The sequence below is a fragment of the Aulonocara sp. 'chitande type north' Nkhata Bay genome, linkage group LG7 (assembly GCF_057382095.1).
Source record: "Aulonocara sp. 'chitande type north' Nkhata Bay isolate Kocher_YH1m ecotype deep benthic linkage group LG7, A_spYH_male_GT1.1, whole genome shotgun sequence".
In the NCBI taxonomy this organism is placed as follows: domain Eukaryota; kingdom Metazoa; phylum Chordata; class Actinopteri; order Cichliformes; family Cichlidae; genus Aulonocara; species Aulonocara sp. 'chitande type north' Nkhata Bay.
This window is the reverse complement of record NC_141350.1, coordinates 9,891,688-9,908,188: the sequence shown is the minus strand read 5'-3', so window position 1 is coordinate 9,908,188 and position 16,501 is coordinate 9,891,688. Positions and strand designations below refer to the sequence as shown.

At 42.9% G+C, this 16,501-nt stretch overlaps 1 protein-coding gene across 10 annotated transcripts in view; it reads left to right on the top strand.

The window, feature by feature from the left end:
- The window catches only part of frmd4a (FERM domain containing 4A), a 97,730-nt gene that overhangs the window by 57,367 nt on the left and 23,862 nt on the right, over positions 1-16,501 (top strand). For 9 of the 10 annotated variants that reach the window (XM_086298460.1, XM_086298461.1, XM_086298459.1 and 6 more), the window contains exons 2-4: positions 8,151-8,216; positions 12,461-12,555; positions 14,200-14,292. In XM_086298460.1, coding sequence (XP_086154586.1) covers positions 8,151-8,216; positions 12,461-12,555; positions 14,200-14,292 — 254 coding nt within the window. Of the gene's footprint in view, positions 1-5,456; positions 5,814-8,150; positions 8,217-12,460; positions 12,556-14,199; positions 14,293-16,501 lie in introns of those variants that run through there. The other variant, XM_086298462.1, reaches the window with a different exon arrangement.

Below are 16,501 nucleotides of genomic sequence, written 5' to 3'. Positions count from 1 at the left end.
TAGTGAAGGTGCAGATGTGTGAAATTATGAGTACATAGTGGCTTGGTAGAGCAAAGGGTTCACTTGTCTTTTTCATCAGGCATCATGACACTGTCATCAGTTGCACTGAATCACTTGAAGCCTTTATTGCGTGCCTTTTTGCTGTACACTTGTACACCACAGTCATACCTATTTTTGTTACAATGTCTGACCATTGTGTGACATTGCCTCCTCCTTTAAGTGCCCTACATTTCTGGCACAGGACTGAGTGACAGACAAGAGTAGATCTCCTAGAACGTTGCCATGGCAACTTTTGTTTGCATCTTACTTTGGCAAGCACGGAGCAGTGAGGCCGGTCAAACATTTATGTGCATGCGAGAGTATGTGTGCGTGTGTGCACTTGACACTGCAGGATGTTTCCATGCACTCAGCTAAAGAAGTGGGTGGTTTGAAAATCTCTGAAGTATCATGAGGATGGAAGCTCACCAAGCTCCTGTAAAGCCAGTGCTTTGAATGGTGTTGTTCTTTGGCTGTTTCCCTAATTAGCCTAGAGGGTCTTTGGACCTGGAGGACACACACACACACACACACACACACACACACACACACACACACACCAGGCAAAATCAGCAAGGCACAGAGAGGATTTAGGCACCTTTTGCCCCAAAATCTCCCCTGCTGTTTCTGGTCTCAGGGTACATGTTTAATAGGCTAGTAGAATACATTAGGACACAAACACACGCACACACACACACACACAAATAGAACTTGCAGACAGCACTGTTTAATATTCAGCTTGCTAAATGATTAGTGTGTTTGGTATTCCATCTTGTCACAGGGCAGGGAATAGAGGCCACATGGGTTCAACTGCTCTGCAGCACTCAGTGCCCTTGAGTTTACGCCACGAGGGCACACACAAACATGCGGGGTTTTCCTTTTTTTTTGGTTTTTGCTTATGGGACACCAAACAAAAGCCAAAGAAAGCAAAGATAAAAAGAGCTCTACAAGGAAGGCTCATTGATCAGCAAAATTCAGTGGGTTGTACACACAGATGCAAACACACACACACTGTATACAAAGGATACTGTGCAGAACCGCACACTCCTCTCTACGTCACACTGTCCTTCTGAGTGCAGTGCCAGCAGTATCAGTGAACACAGGGTCGCTTGGGTCTATAGTGATTTCTCATTGTCTAAATTATAGATGAAGAGAGGAGGTGTAGGGGTAAAAGATCCTTCCCCTGTGAACACTGACAGTCCACATCCTCTCAGATCATCCCCCGCAATCACTGAGACTGTGTTTCATTGAGAAGACATGACATCACTCGTACCTATTTGTCCTGAACTTCTGTACTCTTCTTTCAGGTTGCTGGCACTCTCAGTACATCTATAGACAGACAGATAGACTGTACGGTCCATTCCAATAAACCTGACAGGGAAAAGTCATCTAAAAGAGAAGACATGAAAAGACTCATGAACTGGGGGAGCCACCTTTAGAAAGTGGATTAAGCCCTTTTGGCACTTTCTGTACATCTCATTTTCATAAAAAAAAAAATTCGAACTGAATAATCAAAGCAGCCTGCGGCCATTCCCTCCTATACTTGACGCACTGTGGCGCTGTATCACCGCATTGTGCTTGTTTGCTTGGATGTAATCATAGGAGACTGTGGTGTTGTTTTAGAGTTTTAAATATAACTGCTGGTTCTGTGAGTGAGCCGCCCATGCACACGTGTACGTCTGTGAGGCCAAAATTTTGTTCAACCACAAAGTGCAGTTGAAACAAATGTATATAAAGGATTTACAAAACCCAAAAAAAGGAAATGGAAGAACTGAGACAAACAGAAGGATGATACGGGCTTGAAACAAAGAGGAGGAGGAGCTAATTAAGCATAAAGAGATAAGTCCACACAACTGACTGTTACAGGAACAACATAGGTGTGCAAGGATTGGGGAGGGAGGGGGTGGGGGTTAAGAAAGGACTTCATTATTTTGGGATTAGGCAATGTGACCTTTCAGTGTGTAATCTGCAAAGAATAAAAAGAAAAATTTCATGAGGAATCAAGCGGAACAAGGTGAAGTTTAATGTTATGACTGCAAGGCATGTTCAGATTAACTCTACCAGCACAAAAAAAACTATTGCTGTGTCTTCATGTGTTATTTTTGTTTCTCTTAACCACACAATCTTTTTAAGAAGCACAAACCACTGGCTCACATTGTGCATATTTTTTAGAGACCCTTTGATGACACTTTGATCTGTCCATGAATGTACATTTTTCTTGAGTGCGTGCGTGTGTGTGTAGCAGAAATGCTTTCTGGCAGTTTTCACCATGAAGCAAGAAAAGGCAAAAGTCTTATCTTTTCAGTTCGTTTGGAATCGAGGTTCCTAAGGGTGCAAATGGCAGCGAGGTTGAACTTAAGATGTGAAGGCAGAGGTGGATTGGTGTGACTTCAACACAACAAAAGTTTGGATCTTGCAAAAATCTTTTATACAGCATTATTCCCAATGTCTTTACTGTTCCCGCTAAAAGTGCCCGTGTGGGTTTTGAAATTCATAAGCGTCTCCGTCTGTCAGTTTTAGTCAGAGTTGTGATTCTATATTAAAATGAGGGGGGGATGGGGTTTTTTTGTTTTTCTTGTTTTTTTTGTTTTTTTTAGTGGAAGTCTGGGAATGGAGCTTTGTAGTAAAATAAGAACAAAGCTGCGTTGGCTTCAAAAATATCCCCAGTTTGTTTGAAGTGCCAGTATGTTTCTGATTTTAAAAAACGCCCTAACTGGAACCACATTTCAGTCCCAAAGTCACTCACGGGCAGTGAGGGTGGAGCTCACAGACACACACAATAACACGCACGCACGCTCCCATATACACACTTGTACAAACAAAACAGATCTCGACGGTCAGTCTTTTCTCCAGACATTCCTGGCTGCCTTTCCTTGACCCTCCCTGCTCCATCTCACTCTGCCACTCTGTGAAACACTAGTTTGAGGGGGAAGACAGGATTTGGCCCTGCTATTATTTTTCCATCAGGTCTTTAATAACCTACTGGACTGAACTGAAACTGTATTCCCAATGTTTTATTTTTCTTCTGCATTGTAATCTAATCTACACCATACGTAGATGCTGTTGCGTTCAAACTGCAGACAAGTCGTAAAGCCTGCTGAGATGTAATGATCTCAGCATCATAAATCATCATCGGAGTGCTTGTGTCACAGCATGCTTGCTCTCAAAGTGACGTGTTTAAGAGTGTCTGTTTATTTTGTCTCTATAAATATGTGGGAGAAGCAGACAACGGTAGACGGAGCAAGACAGAGTGTGTGTGTATGTGTGTGTGTGTGTGTCAGTCTTAATTGCCTACCACATCATCCCACAGTTAGGGTTGAGGAGATTCTCCATCTTGCTTCAATTAACCGTTCAGCGGTGTTTATATTGGGTTCCACCAACATAGCTTACCTTTCCCAACACAGACCAACAGCTGTGTTTCCCTGTCTGACCCTAAAACCCCACTCTACCCTGTTAAACCCACCTCAGCCATTCAGATCTTTACCCTTTGGATCGGTACTCTGCAGAAAAATACTTAATCAGCACCTCATTATTACAGCCACACCCCAGCCCAGAATAGAAGCAAACTGGCTCCATAACAAGGCTCGGTCAGGGTCCAGAAATGTTACACCTACAAGTGTTTCTCACTTTGTAGTTCTTGGCAATACTGTCTGTAGGTCATGGAGAGGTTAGCATGTATGGGAAGATAAGGGCCATGGACACTGGATAGGGTGGCTCAGTAAATCACAGTTGCCTGTTATTGTTCCTTCCTGCCTTGCTTCCCTTCTTCCCTCCTTTTTATTTATGTTTTTTTTTTTGTGGTTCAGCTTCATCCATGCAAGGCAAGGCAAGGCAAGGCAAGGCAAGGCAAGTTTATTTGTATAGCACAATTCAACAACAAGGTGATTCAAAGTGCTTTACAGAGACATGCCATGCAGGAGGAATCATTCATAGACTCATGCAGTGTAAGTGTTCAGGATCCTGCTTCTAGTCTCCTCTGTCCCCCTTCTTTCACTCTCCCTGGTACTGTTAAACAACAGGACTCTTATCACAGCAAATTGAGGAAGCTACCAATAAACGGAGATGTGAATTTGACCGGAGAAAAAGAATGAGGGGACGGCTGTATGTATTAATGCCAAAGAAAGAGTCATCTGGAGATGTTTAAGTTGGACAGGCCAGTTTCCGGTGTCTGGAGCAGGCCAAAAATATCCAGAAACAGAAAAATCCGGCAGAAGGGAAAAGGATACACCTCCTCGTTTCTCATGTGACCCTCTACATTTAGCAAACTAAGCTGAATTTTGGGGTTGCAGCATACACCGTGGTTGCAAGAAAGCTTTTCAAGCCAAGCTTATAAAATGTAATTGCATCTTGATATTGCTAAATGTTTGGGAAGAGAGCATTTCAATGAATCACATATGGCACAACTGCATTTCACTCAAATAAACAGAATGACACCGAGTACACAAGGTGTGCCACATATGCATACCTGCTGTGCATGGGTGCTCACACTGTTTTCATAACACGGGGACTGCTTCTTGTTGTAAAAGGCAGAATAGCTGAATCATTCAAACTTTTTATAAGCACCCTCCACTGCACATCTTAGTATCTATTTATGGATCCACAAACCAGACTGATTTTGTTATGTTAACAGCTTGCGGTTTTAACGGCTGCTGTTCCAGCCGTGCAAGGTGAACACAAGTGCCCAATTTAGGTCATACAAAAAAAAAGAGAGTCAGTGCAACGGCTGCAGTGGACTGAAGGGCCAGGATTCATTCAAGCAAGCCAAACCTGTGAGCAAGATTTGTGTTTGAAAGCGCAGACAGGAAGCTACAAGCTGTAGGGAGAGGCAGAGAGAGGGAGCGCAAACCAAGGGTCTAGACAGAAACCTCTGCTTGTTTGCTTTTTAGCAGGGTATAACCAGCATTTGAAGGTTTGTGCAGCTCTGTCACAATACACTTGTTACATGATGATTTAAAGGTGATCACTCATATTAGGTAATCTCAACTCCTCCTGCCCCTGCACAGCGGATTTCTTAAAGTAGGCAGACTTTACGTTGTTATGTATCAGTACCGTCCTGCAGACACAGATGTTTGGGTGCAGACACACACACACACACACTCACACATCAGGAAAGAGAGAGAGGTCTGCAGTTTCTCATGGCTGCGAGTTGCCGCTGCAGAAAATTCCCCCTCCTCTCCCCGCCCCCACATCTTGCCTCCATTATTCCCGTGTTTTCGAAGCAACTCCGGTGACAGCGAGAAGCAAAGCTGGCGAAGTGAAGGCAGACTGGAGCACAGTCAGCCGCTTCTTCCGGCCGTCCCCCTCGGTTGCCGACCGATGGTACGGTCTCCCGCGTTCCGCACGTTCACACGCCGTTTGTGCACGGTGCCGGTAGGGAAAGGTGTGGGGAGGGGGTGGGCGGGGGTTGGTCGTCCAGGACTAGCACCGTGGAGCTGAGTGCTTTCCACAAGGAGGGATGAGAGAGAAGCCTCGCTTGAAAAACGCTCCACGGTCGCCGTTAATTAGCGCCTATTTATTTTTTTTGCTTGAACGGCGAAGACGTGAGAAGACGGGATTATACGGCCAGCTCGCAACTAACGTTAACTAATGGTCACAAACATGGATGCTGATGTGCCTCATCCTCTAGGCCGGACAGAAAAGCGGGTGTTTTTTGAGGATTTTCTGGCTGCAACACGACTCATTTCTTTCTGGGATTAAAATTTTTTATTATTATTTTTGTTTTTTCTCTCCTTCTTGGAGCCGGCTTCTGTGAGTGGCAGTGAGCATTTATTTGCAAGGTACTAACTAATGATAACCTTACTGCGGTCGCTTATACTGACCAAGCATCACTGTCAACTCTCTCTCTCTCTCTCTCTGTGTGTGTGTGTGTGTGTGTGTGTGTGTGTGTGTGTGTGTGTGTGTGTGTAATTGTGCTGTCAGCCCCAGCGAAGAAATAATGAAACACTGTGAACATGGCTGCTTCAGACAGCACTGTAGTGGTATATGTCTCACTTTCATCTCTGGTCTTTAAATATCAGCGTTTCTTGGTGGTGAGTCAGGCTTGAGGATGCATGTTAACCAATTGAGACCTGACCACTAATGGGGTCAGAAATGTTGCTTTGTTGAATGCATCATGAATCACACAACAGGATAAGGTGATGCAGCCAGCAGCACATGTGCCTTTGGCCACTGTTTCTCTCAGAAGAGTTGCATTGTAAAGAAGAAACATTTTGTAACAATGTATATTATTTAGCTCATGGTGCAGCTAGATTGTGTTATATTGAAAATTCCTCATTTTCTACTTTTGTCAGCCTTCTTTACTGATAACAACCTTGTAATAGAGACTTATTACATTTATTTTCATGCAGTTTTGTGGCCAAAACCCATCTGTTTGTGCCAGATTGGGCTGCTTAGTTTTTGTTCCTCAGGGCAGTGATTTGTTACCTTGACATTAAGACTTGCACTATTCCCATGTGCCTCAAGCTGAGTCCCAGTGACAGCGTGCATGCCACATTACAGTTTGAAGTGTTCTGCAGACAGGATACTTTAAATGTTTGATTATTATACTCTAGTTTTTTGCTGAGTAATTGAGCAAAAATATGTGGATTAATGCGATGTTATGCCTTTACAGCAACCTTAGTTGCGCTTGACATCTCTGAGTTGTTGTACAGCTCACATCTGGTTGCATCTGCACCACTAAACCTACCACTAAGCAGCTATGGTAGTAATTAAAATCACTGTGTACAGTATAAACACATAGTGTTTTCAGAGATATAATGTAACTCCAGGACAGGAGGATGGGGGATAAAAACAAAGGGCAAGGATGGAAAATGTAAGGGTTTGTGTGTCACTTGACTGTGTGCACAGGTGCACCCAATCTAAACCCTCAAACCACAGGGGATCAGTGGCGAGGGGGAGGGTAAGCTGAACCCTGCAAAGACACTAGAAGCCACACACGCCCACCAGTAATGATTTGGGGAAGTTCACACTGGGATGAGTGCTGCGGTACTTCTTTCCCTCACTTTTTCTGGTACCATCGTCTCTTTGCTAAAGTCTCACCCCGATGCAAGCTGGCACAAATGGTGAGAAAGTAGGCTAACTTTGTTAAGGAGACACCCTTACCAAATTACAATAGCCTCAGGAGGCCAATATGATCCTCTTGATAGAGTTACAAACCAGTTATACTTGTGTTCAGATTAATAGCATCTGTTTTTTGAGAGGAGTTTTGGACAATGGTGATGTTTCCCCTGTCTCTTTATTCCCCCCCCCCAAATACACACACCATCCTCCAACCTCTCTAGTCCCCATCTCCCTGATTTGAGGGAAGCGTGGGTGGAGCCAAAGGGTGTTTGTGTTCCTCAGGGTCCCTGCTTCCTGTGAAATCGTGGAGGATCTCCACATGTGCTGAAAAACATACGTACACCCAAAAATGCAGAACACTTGAGACCCAGCCTCTTCACATGGCTTTAAATGTCCGGCAGTGTTTATGCAGTGAATGTTAAAGGCCTGGTCCTGGATTTGTTTGTATTTGAGTAGCAAATGTTAGGGCAGGTTTGCAGAGACGGCTTGGCTTTGTCTGCCGTGTAAAATATTTGGTCTAACACGTGTTTTCCCACAGTTGACTGTTTCATCATTGCACCTGCTTCACTGTTTACGCCTGACCTTGGCAGACGGATATTATTCATTCTTTTGGAGCTCTATTCAGCAAACCTGGTATCAGCAAAACAGACAAACACTCCAGTGAACACTGTCAGCAGGCAGCTTCCCTCACTTTGGTCACTAGTCCTCTGATGGATAGTGGATTTCCTGCTCAAGGAGGAATGTTAAAAATGTCCGTGAGGAACAGAGCAAGGCCCATTGTGTGTATTTAGATCAGCTAACCTTGTTATGGCTCGAGCTAACACACATGCAAACTCCAAGCCTGTCATGCAGGGTATTGCTTACATACTGTACTTATTGATGAGAGGCACAATGATGTTTTTCAATTTGAGCAAAATATATGAGTCATTTGGAAATGTACCAAATTTTTGTTGCATGAGTTGTAGTTCTGTAGAATAGTGGGATACAGGTGTATGTTTGGATGAGCTGTTATAAACAAGTATATTAAGAAACATGCATTTTTTTCTATTTCTCAGATGACAGAGGGCCGGCGATGTCAGGTCCATCTGCTGGACGACAGGAAGCTGGAGCTCCTCGTTCAGGTGAGCGTGTCTTCCTCCTGACCTCTAGTTCTTTCTTTCCTTTCTCCCCTCTCACTTTACAGACTATCAGTTCCTTACAGCTAGGGAGAAGTGATGTCTGCAGTCCCAAGTGACTTCCATTATTGCTGACGAAGGGAAATTTGGTCAGGAGTAGGTGACGCTGTGCTTTCTTGATGCTTTCCCTGATCTCTCTCATACACATGCATAAAAGCGCACATAGGTTGCGCTCGCAGCACTGATTTGCAGTGCCTGTTTAAACTCTGAATCCTGACATACAGTTCCACTCGATCGAGTCCTGAATGGAAACCTTTGCTTCAATTACCCTGGCTCTGCTTTTAGCCTTTAGTTCTCCCAGCAAGCCTCTCTGTAGTAATGAATAAAAACAGCACCATCCTAAAAAAAACTGCCTCTCTTTCATTTACGTTTTTACCATTACCTTTTTCAGCTTTCAGCTGCAACTCTCCTCTGGTCTGCTTTCTTTTCTATACCAAAGGTCTTCATTGATTGCTAATGATATTGACTTTTGCCATTCTTTTTATTTTCTTTTGGCTTGGCTAGATACACTGAAATGGATTCATTAGGAGCTCCTTACACTCTTCCTAACCTCCCATAGTTCCCTTTGGTCTGACCATTACTCGATTCCTCTGAAACAGAGAAAGACAAAAGAAAGTAATTGCCCTGGAACAGGAGAAGAACAGCAGGCAGAGAATAGAACGATTGACGCAGAAGCTCGGGAGGTTGAGAAGGAGAGAGAAAAATGAGATGAGGGCTAAGGAATGAAAAGGAGATGACACTAAAGGGAGAGAGAGGAGAAAATGGAGAGGAGAGCCAAGGATAGGTCTGCTGACTTTCTGATTTGATTACTCTGCCAGAACTGATCCTCCCTTTCAAATTGGTACTTCTTTTTCTGCTCCTCTTCCTTAGTCACTCTGTCTGTCTCTCCACTCTTGGCTCCTCATGTCTTCTTTTCTCATTCAACAGCTGGCTAGCTTTTTACCTGTCTTTCCATTGCTTTATCTCAATTTACAAATACAAATGTTTCAGCTCTATCTTGCATCCATCCACCCTCTCTATTGCTCTTCTCGTTTCTTTCAGTACATAAAAATAAAATAAAAAGACAACTTGGGGCTTTAACATAAATATTTCTTAATGTAGTGCTTATGTGAAGAGTTTTGTTGGTATATTCGGATAAGGAGTGAGTGATAAAAATTGGCTGTGTTAACCGCGTTTGTGAGAAGAAACAAGACTGGCAAAAAGGTCAGAAAAGTGGATGTCATTAACAAACTTTTGTCACATAAATCAGGAAACTGCTGGCTTTCTTTCTCTCTCAGTCCCTGTCCTTGCCTCCATCCGTTAGGCGGATGTTCTGCAGGTCATTGAGTTGTTAGTGGGACCACAGAGAATCACAGTGTTATTCTTAAGTTTTCCACTGAACTAAAAAGCAGTCCAGTCCTCCGCTTGTTTGCAAAAAAAAAAAAAAAAAGATTTGGATGTTCACATTTCAAAAACAGTCTAAACCAGTGTGTTTATTTATAATTTGTGTTTATTTATAAGTCTCCCCCGATCGTAAAACAGCGCCATTGTCAGGTCTGTCCCATTGAGGTTTTCATGAAACTTGTTGTAAGCATGCCAGGTACACAAGCCAGTTACCATCTGAAGAAAGGCTCCTACTCCTGTCAGTGAGTTGTAACATTGACCAGCTGTTTAATCCCAGAAGAGTCATTTAGCCTTGTCTACTTCCTCCAGTCTGATAGCGTGCCCTCTGTGGTTTGCTTGTGGAGCAATGCCTCATTGGCAGGGAGCAATGTACCAGAGGGACAGCGCGCTTATTAACCAGGTTGTAAAGATGTAAAGCTAACTACCAAACACACCTCTCGGTGAAATTGTATATCAGTACAGAAGCTATTACTTACGTAGCCTAGACTGGTGCGAGGCTAAAGGGTAAATAAGGTTCAGTTGTGTAACAGTGTTGCTTTTCTACATCACTGAGTCCTTTTACATAATATGAAGGGGAAGTTCAGTAAACTTTAAGTCCGTATGCAAAGCAAAAAATATAAGAAGAGGTTATTGTGCAGGGAAAAATCATAATAATGCAGCATGTGTCTCCAAAAAGCCTTAACCTTAGACAGCCTTAGAGGGGATAGGCTGCAACTAATAAATCAGTTGGCAACTCATAAATCTGAGCAACTCTGAAGGCAGCAAAGACCTTACTGGGTGTTTGCAGAGATCGGGCCATGACTTGTTTCCAGCCAGCCAAGTGTGCAACCGTTTTTTTGTCACTTGTCTTTAGTGTGTCTGCTACTCGCTTACACCTCCCTGTAATTCTTATGTTGTTAATTACCTGTGCTGCTGAGGAGGCACACGCTAAATATCTATTAGCAGTAATGCTGTCTAAGCTTTCAGAGAACTGTACAGTCTGATAGATGGCTCCATAGTGTATGCGTATGTAATGTGTGTCTGCATGGTCTGTATATGTCTAGGGTGTGTTTAGTGTACCGCATCACTTACAATACTGCCTGTCTTTCTCTGTCTACATCACATTATTACACATCTGGTATCTGTAATCCCAGAAATAAGCTGCCACGCATGCTTGTGGAAATGGTGGGTTAGAGAAATGCTTCCTGTGTTGTTCTTAATCTTCAGTAATACACTCCTGATTTTTAACAGCGTATCTGGGGTTTATTTTAGCGCCCCATCATCTGCCCAACAACGTGCCAATATGTCCCTGTTACCCGCTCACTGCTTGCTACACCGTGGTGGGATGGATGTTGTTTAATTGATATTGTTGCCACAGCAGTTTGGCTGCTCTGTGGTAATGAAAGACCATCGCAGCATGTTCCCCAGACTGAACCAAAACAGGTATTACTGCTAATGCCATAAAGATACCCTCTCTTCAAAACCTAAAATTTCCACATATAAAATGTGTTGAGGGCTTCAAAGACTTCTAGTGTAGATCATCTAAGTTTCTGCTCTCCCATTTGGAAGAAATGACAGGGCCAATCAGACCTGTTTTGGATGGGAGTACCAATTTCAGTTGAGTCACACAGATCAGGACCAAAACAAAGAGAAAATCATCACTCTAACCTCTGCTTCTCTGCTTGTGCAATGTAAACATACAGCCGCAGAACAAAAAAATATTCAGAGACATTCCCGATCTTATCTTTGCTAAATTTGCAATTGTTCTCTCTGTAAATATGTATTTGGAAATTTTACTCTTAACGAGACATTTAAATAGAAATGTTTACATCTGTGAATATAGAGTTGAATCAACTTATGCGGTAACTTCACCTTCAGCTCTCTCTTTCAATTCTGATCTCTCCTGAGCCTTTATGTGTAGCAGGATCACTGTAGGCATCGTGATTATATGGGATCTAGGTCAGTGAAGATGTGGTAGTGTGTGTGTGTGTGTCTGCATGACATCACCTCCTTCCCTTTAAATAGCTCTCAGTAGCTTATGACACTGAAGTTGTAGCTATGCAGTGAGTAGATACTATAGGACATTAGGAAGAGGCTCTTAAGAGTGTGGATACTATGGCACTACAATGTCGCTGTTGTGTGTGTGGGCACGTGTAGAAAAATGGTTTCAGACAATATGTATTCCTCATGCCCTCCTCTCCTAGACAGTACAAACTCATGTGCTCCTTCTGTATGCTGGGAGTGGCCTGTATAACACGGTCTTGTGGCTGCATGCAGATGAGTGTGTATGCATGTGTGTTTGTGCGCGTAAATGTAGGCAGCGAGGCACACCCATGGTTAACCTCAGTTACTGGTGCACTTTTATTCAGGATGTGACAAACCAGCAGCATATGGCAGCATTCCCTGGACTCTTGCTTTGCTTTAAGGTGATCTGCATGCTATATAGCTCTTGTGCAAGCATCTCTCTGCAATACAGTGGTTCAGCCCATAGCCGTGACTCTGCAGTGGAGGTGTGGGTCAGGAAGGAGAGGGGAGGGGAAGGGTACCTGCACTGTCAGCAACATCCACGCACTCCATCCATCTTTCTCTTGCTCTCTCACTCTCATTTATCTCCTCCACTCTGGCCCTTTCCCTCTCCTCCCTGGTGTTTGTCAAAATGCTTAGTCATTGCGGTAACTCAACAGCCGATATAATACATTAGCATAAAGTTTTACTACATCTACTTTTCCAATTAAACTACAGTGTGGCAAACCACTTCACACACACACATGACAGCTGATTAAAACAACCTTAGCCTAATCCAAACTCGTATATCTTCCTTCCTGCAGCCCAAGCTGATGGCTAAAGACCTGCTGGACCTTGTGGCCTCTCACTTCAACCTAAAGGAGAAGGAGTACTTTGGAATTGCATACACAGATGAAACGTAAGTTAAAATAAAATATTATGTCACTCAGTCTTTAATTTAACTTAATTGTTTGGATTTTTTCAGTGCTGTAACATGAGATCACTGTAAATGACACCAGCATCAGATCTGATACACAGTTGGTAGCAGTAAAGTTATTAAAGCAACATGTGGGTCAGCAGTAGTGTAATCATAGGCAAATTTAGTATCAAAGTTCAGGTGCTGTTTGTTGTGCACATAGGCAAAGCAACAAGGATATCAGAGGGGAGTGCACGTGAACATGGCTTCTGATTTCATGGTTGGCTGAAGCCAGTGTCATGGACACTGATGTCGTGGACAGTGTGTTTGTAGATGCCAATGACAAAGATAGAAAGCCTTAAATAAATGCTATAGAGTTAGTGTCAAGGATAATGAGTAGTAGCAGGTATGGTTTCTAATTACATTTGATTGCGTTCAGTTTTGAGGTATAATTTAAAATCTTTTTCCACATGGCTACCGTTCCACAACAACCGTTTATATTTTACTCTGTGTGCCCACTAATTGGACTTTGTAGCACTAGTGAACAAAACTGATAATGGTGGACTAAATGTAAAATATATACTCATAGATTAACTTAAGTTGTAGCACAGTGTACAAAAGCACCACTTTAATAATGTGGCATTTGGTTTTGGATTGGTTTTCTCTTGAGGAATTCCCAGAGCACTTTTCCTGTTAAGGCTTAATTAACTATGAAATTGAAAAGAAAAATCTAGTTTAGCTTACATGTCTAATTTGTCTTTTTCTTGTTGTTCAGTGATTTAAAAAATTAAAAAAAAACAGATTTATTTTGTCAGCAACTGTCTTTATCATTGTCGGTAAAGCAAAGAATGAAGATCTGTGAAGATCACATTTAACCGTGAAGTGAAGTGATGTGGGTGGTTATCTTTCTCTGGACTAGCAAAGATCACAAGTCTGTGTTTGCCAGTAGGCTTGCCATGAGAGCTGTGCTTGAAATGCAAACATGACATTCAAATTAGCTTTGTTGGGTTTTCTGACCTAGAAAGGCAGAAACGCCACGGCATGATAGTGATGCCAGCGATTTACATGCAGGCAAACATCGCCATGGCCGTTTTGCCTTTCTGTTTTTGTTTTATCTCATGCATCCACTGATGTCAAGCAAGACTGGCCTCTGCTCTTTGGTATTTACATGGTAGCGACTACTGCCAGTGTCTGTCCAGCGAAGCATTGTCCACTATAGAGTCTTAATTCTGTGATGTGTAGATTTGTTGCTTTTGCCTGGGGAGAGGAGACGCCTGAGCTCTGACCGCTCACTGGTCAAAGAGGCTGCGTGTTGGGGACAGGAGGCCAAGAGATTGAGAGACAAGAAACAGAAGAAGGGAGAGTTTGAGAGAGATGTTGCTCAGTTGCTCAGGAGACCATGCAGGGTAACCAGGGTGACAAGCTGTCTGTGCGGTTTTTCTCTCTGTTGGAAACAAAGAGAGAGAAACGAGAGGGGAGGGAAGAGAAGAGGGGGACAGAGGCAAGCAAAGTGTGACAAAAAAGATAAATGGGATGGCTTAAGTAGAAAGTGTTCTGTTTCATGAGATGAACCTTTGTGTACCCTAGTTTGATATTAAGACATCTCTGAATTATAGTGTTGATTGTATGGTTGTTCTTCCCCATCAGGGGCCATTTTAGTTGGCTGCAGCTGGACCGCAGGGTATTAGAACATGAATTCCCCAAGAAGTCTGGTCCCATTGTCCTCTACTTCTGTGTCAGGTGAGTCTTTCTTCTGCAAGTTAGTCCCCTCACACCAATCATTGTCTGATTGCAGATGTATGTGGGAACGAAAGAAAGAAGTCTGTACGTTCTTGAGTATACTCACACATTCATGCCATAATAGGAAGAGATTAATACGATTAGTTATGAAAAGCCCCTGTGAAATTGTTCTGATCGCAGTGTTTACTTCCCACCACAGGGCCTCTCAGCCAATGGCAAGCCTCTCATACTTCATCAGAATGCACTGCATGCAGATAGCATCGGATTCATGGCGACTGTACTCGAAACAAACAAACAAACAAAATACCAGAAACCTTTTTCCTATAAGGGTAGGGTTTGGGGAGGTGGAGAAATCAGCACTGTGCATCTTTATGTTGAAGCTGTTTGACAAAAAACACTCGCAAACTCATTTATAAAAGGTCCTTTTTCAGTGGAACACTGAACAGCACAGTCATTATCCTTGTTTTGTATAAGCCCACCATGACTTTCTTGCTGTTGCTTAACTGTAGTCATCTCTTTGGTTAAAAACAAAATGCTTCTTTTGACCAACTGTGACAGGATTATAAAACTGCACCACAGTTCACTCGTTTTCTTTCCACCGACCCTCCTGTAGGACAGAAGAATTGCAATACAGACACAGGCATGACCAAAATTCAGCATATAGCTGTTTATGATTGCATTTAGTGGTGTTATATATTTTATAGGCTTGTAAAAAAAAAAAAAAAAAGCAATCCACGTGACATGAAAAAACACACATTCCTATGCACATACAGGTTCCTCTGAAATAAAATTGGAAAAATACGAAGGCTTTATTTTGAATTGTCCTGTTTTTTTCTTTACACCGCTCAGGTTTGTGCACGAGCTGCGTCAGAGTTACATCGATATAAATGCTAGGACCGTATAATTCTCCAGCACAACATTGCTATAAAACGTTTAATAGTGTAAAGCGAAGTGATGCGCATGGACAAAATGTCAGTGAGTCATTTTCATGGTGGCATTTATATCGTGGCTCAAGTCATGAGACACGATATAAATGAGCTGTTTAGAAAAAGCATATTCTTAGCGCGCTGGCTGTATCCTGCTTAGTGGCGTCATTGCACAATGCCACAGCAATACAGTCAGAGTATCTTAATTGTGTTTATACCTGCGTTAACTAACGGTCCTGTTGTTCCCAGGAGCCTGCATATACAAGCTGTAGTGGTAGTGTTGGTGGTTAGCTGTGTGGGGTGCAGGGTCACTGTGTGTGTATTTACACAGACTAATGGGTGTTTGAGGATGTGATGGTAGTGCGATGACACTGTGAACTCTGACACCTCATTGAGGCTTCATCCCCCTTCTTCATCATCACAGTTCCGTCTAATCTCTAACCTTAATCTCTCTAAATGTCACAGTACTGAATACACCCGCTCTCAACACATCCTTACACGTGCACACATTCAGATCCAGACTGTGGACTGCAGTGGAACAACAATCAGCCCAAATGCCAGGCCTGAATCTGTTATCAATCTGAGCATATTGTTTTTAATAAGCACAATATAAGGTTTGTTTATGCGCGGGGGTGTGTTTGTCTAATATGAAGTATGATGTGTGTTTATGTGTGGGTGCGTGTTTCTCTCTGTATGTCACGTTTCTGCATTCTCATGAGGTATTTGTGTGATGCGTGCGTTCCCAATAAGTGCTAGGCAGATGCCCACCTCCTGCTGATTCAGTGGGTGCTTTTTTTGGCAGTGTGGGCATGTCTCATCAACCGTGCTGCTTTAATTAAATGTTCACACTGAATATTGACAAGCACCTCTCATTCTCTCTTGCAGCTCAATGGGTAACGCGAATTAAGCCCCCCCACACCCCCGATTATTGATCTGCCTGCAATCCCTCTCACTCGATGCCTATATAGACCCATAAGCACTGAAATCAACACGCGCATTTCCGATTTATATTCATAAGGACATGTTTGCTGATCGCATTGTTCACAGAGCTATATCAAGTAAACTGAACTCTTTTATGCACACCAGATGGGGGATTTAAGCTATTTATCCGCTAATCGCACCAATTCCCAGTTTGACTCCCAGCTCATTCACATCTGTGTATGACAAGCTTTACCACCAGTGATGTACCAGTGGGTGAATGAAGTGGTTTGGTTTGTAAAACTTAGCTTAGGTTTAAAGACACGATTAACAGCAAACGATTTACCATCTCTGAAGAAGATGTC